The sequence below is a fragment of the Eurypyga helias genome, unplaced genomic scaffold (assembly GCF_000690775.1).
Source record: "Eurypyga helias isolate BGI_N326 unplaced genomic scaffold, ASM69077v1 scaffold29160, whole genome shotgun sequence".
Lineage (NCBI taxonomy): Eukaryota > Metazoa > Chordata > Aves > Eurypygiformes > Eurypygidae > Eurypyga > Eurypyga helias.
Window position 1 is genome coordinate 12,574 of NW_010226775.1, and position 3,753 is coordinate 16,326.

Sequence of the window (3,753 nt, forward strand, 5' to 3'; positions counted from 1 at the left end):
ATGTTCAGCTTTTCGTCCACCAGTACCCCAAGTCCTTCTTCTCAGGGCTGCTCTCAATCCATTCTCCACCCAGCCTGTATTGTATTTGGGATTGCCCCGACCCAGGTGCAGGACCTTGCACTTGGCCTTGTTGAACTTCGTGAGGTTGGCATGGTCCCACCTCTCCAGCCTGTCCAGGTCCCTCTGGATGGCTCTGAGCATCTATTGCTGGCACTCTAGTGGTCTAGGTACTGGACCTTTTCCTCCCCTGATCACAGATTCTACTTCCCACATCCACTGATGTAGCCTCTGGAAAAGCATCTTAAAGCTGTCTCCTGAGCAGTGATCATGGATGCTTTTATCAACACGCATAAGAGACTACACAGGAGTTTCACCAGACACATCAGTAGCCACAGCAGTTTTAAGTAGTTAACCATGTCTCAAGACAGCAGCAACAGCCACAGAGCCGAGAAAGCAGATTAGCTGGCTCACAAAACACCCTATCTTCTGCAAATAAGTGTTTGGCCTCTGAAAAATAACACAATTTATTTCTGTATGAAGCAGGTTTACTGACAGGCACTGCTATGGAAATAAAGCCACTGCTCTGTGACACCACCTACCATATCATTTGAATTAAGCTAGCCGCTCAGTTGCGGTAGTTCGGTTTAAAGCAGGGACAGGTGCATAAATGGAATGCTCATCTTAGCTGTGGAAACTTCACGGCTGAGCATCAGACACCAAGAGATGACAGGAATGTGCCTCCTTCTGACACAGCCAGCAGCTATGGATGTCAAGCCAGAGTAAAGACAGAGAATGAAAAGCTATTGAGTGATAGAAAGCTATTTCCAGCAAAGAGACTAAAGCTCCAAAGCTGAATCCAGTTTGGCAGAGAACCATAATCCGCATTTACTGCCTCACTAAGCTATCAGTAGCACACCGGGAGCAAGGAGCGGCTCACTGACAGGAGAGCAAGCCTCCGCAGCTCAACACCCCCCTCTTGCGGGCAGCAAGCAGGAGACAAGAGAAAAAAAACCAAGCGACGTTCATTACCCCAGCACAGCTTCCATTAACCACTTAATAAAACAGATGTTCATGCATTTCTAATTCCACTGATCTCTTTCAGAAAACATAATACAGGGGAACACATGTAAACGCATCTGCTAAAAACCCAGTTCAATCACATAAGTTAAGCAGCAGCAAACACCTAATTAGAAAGCCAGAATGCAAACCCACACAAGGTGAGTTTGCTCCTCCCAGGTTGATGCCAGCAAGTCAATCATTCCATACCAAGCCAAGAGAGGTGACACGTCACCCTGCAGTTGGCGTGTGCAGAGCGTGCTCCCGTCACATCACAAGAATACAGAACACACTCATTCCTCTTCCCAGGCAGAGATATTCTTAGAGTTCTTGCCTTCCCTATGATGGGAAGAACAACTCATGGGGTTTCCACGACCTCAAGTCTGCAGCTCAGAAAACTCCTCTTGCAAACCAGGGAAGGAAAAATTAAGGTTTTGTTGGTTTTGAGGATTTCTTTTGACAAGCAAAATCCCTAGTAGCAGAACACAGACAGTTTTAGCCTTAATTCAGTCATAACTATCAAATCTGCAGCAACACTGGCTGCAGTTTTCTCTGGCCTTGGCACTATGCTAAAAAAGCCAGAAGCGGCTTCTCCTTGTAGTAACTACAAAAAGTTAAAACTGAACACATGTTTTCATGTGCTTAGTCAAAAAAATCCCCCAACTGATGAAGTTTTCTTGCTGGGGAGTTTTTGTGGCCTCAATAACATTTGGGATGAATCCTTCAAAACCCTATCAAGCAAGATGCTACAACAGCAGCACTGAGGAAAAACTATCTGGCCACAGACTACACGAAGTTTTGTTTTATGTTACAAGCCTTTCGGCCAACAGCACCAGGACCAGCCACCTGAAGAGGACAGAGGAAATCACCTCCACATCTTCAGGCCACCATATCCAGACTGCAGTTTGACAAACACTTTCTACCAAAATTGGCACTGGAAGAAAATTAGAAAGAACAGAATCACAGAACAGCCCAGATTGGAAGGTACCTCCAAAGATCACCTGGTTGAACCTTCCATGGGAGCCTCGATGAGAGTATCTAACAACCTGCCTAATTGCATCTTGAGGTCCTCCACTCACAGGGGCTCTGCTATGTCCCTGGGGAGGTTGTTCCACTAACTGACTCTTTTCTCTGTAAAAAAAATGTATTTCTTTTATCAAGATGAAACCTCGCCCAGTGCAACTTGTACCCGTTGCCCCTTGCCTTCTCCATGTGGCTTCTTGGGAAGGAGCCTTCATCCTCTTTATAGCTGCCTTTTAATACTGGAATAATGTCATGTGGTCCCCCTGAGACTTCGCCTCTCCAGGGAAGACAGACCCAACTCCTTCAGTCTCTGCTCACAGGGATGGTTCTCCAACCCTTTGATCATTTTTGTTCTTCAGCTCCAAGCAGCTTCTTCCAGCCTCCACACTACCTCCAGCTTTGTGTAAGCAAGCGTTTTGTCAGCCACATAATGAACCAGATAAGACAACTGATTTGGCTAAAAAATAACTTAGAAAAAAATTTTTTTTTGATGCAATAGCTTATCAGCGAACACACTGCTAGACATACAGGTAGGCTGACAAAAAGCTGAGTAGAACTGCTTTCTGGCAACAGTAACAGCTCAAAATGTTCATCAAGATACTCTTTGCAAATCTGAAAGAGCATCAGCATAGCTCATCCATGCAAAATGCATGTTATATTCTCACTGCTCTTCATCAGAAAAATGAAAATCTTCCATTTCTCTAGAACATCCAACACCAACACTGCAAAGAAATCAGTACCAGGGGAAACAAATACCAATTTGACAGAAAATAGGCTCAGCTGAAAGACACAAAGACAGAGAAGTGCTTTGCAGGCAGCATTAAAAACTGCAAGTGCTCACACACATCTCAAAACAGGTGTTTCAGGATTTGTGCAGCTACCATATGCTGGCAGCACTGACAATACTAAAGCCTATTACAGGAATCAACAGAGTATGAGAAGACACTAGAAACAGATTCACCACAAGGTTTATTTCACACACAACCTAAGCAAAGCAGTTTCCAAAGAGATTTAGGTAGGAACAACAGAAAAAAAACCCTCTCAGACGCAACAACTTATGGGCTGGCCCAAGAGGCATGAACGTTTTGGGAGTTTCAACATCATGCCCAGTGACCAGGTGTCTGCTAGAAACACGGGAGTTTTGCAGTACACATCAGGTTTAGCAGACCAGGACAGCAGTCAGCCTGCTACGGTTCTCTGAAGCCTGCTTCGTCCCACTTCAGACAATCCTATCCAAATACCTTCAAATCTTTTGTGGCTGTCGTAGTCCTCAGAGCAGGGGATCTCAATGAACTTGTCCTGCAGGTCCTCACTGCGATGAGCCAGCACCTCTGTGACCCCATCCTCAGCCCTCAGGTAGCTCCAGCTCAGGAGGCCACCCGCAGCAGCAGAGGAGAGGAGAAACGCTGTCTTCAGCCACCTCCACCGTGCCTCTTGCTGGCCTCTGCTCTTCTTGGCACTAAGGAGGGAGCACAGAGACAGTCCCACATCAGTGAATGACACGCTCCCGAGACGGCGAGGAACCACTCTGGCCGCTACCCTGCCCCCCAGAAAGATGAGGTCAAGAGTCAGGGCCGGTACCCCGACTGCCTCCTTGGTTTGAGTATATGCATACATATTTATAAACATATGTAATTTTTATTCACCTCTCATAGAACCATAGAATCACAGACT

General features: G+C 46.0%; 1 protein-coding gene across 1 annotated transcript in view; it reads right to left on the reverse strand.

Moving 5' to 3' along the window:
* Nucleotides 1-3,538, reverse strand: part of OGFOD3 (2-oxoglutarate and iron-dependent oxygenase domain containing 3) — a gene marked incomplete at both ends in the record, with an annotated part of 14,655 nt that extends 11,117 nt beyond the window's left edge. Inside the window, one exon of the mRNA XM_010154517.1 lies at nt 3,321-3,538. Within this exon, the coding sequence (XP_010152819.1) occupies nt 3,321-3,538 (218 nt within the window). The remainder of the gene's footprint in view (nt 1-3,320) is intronic.
* Nucleotides 3,539-3,753: the final 215 nt, after the last annotated feature.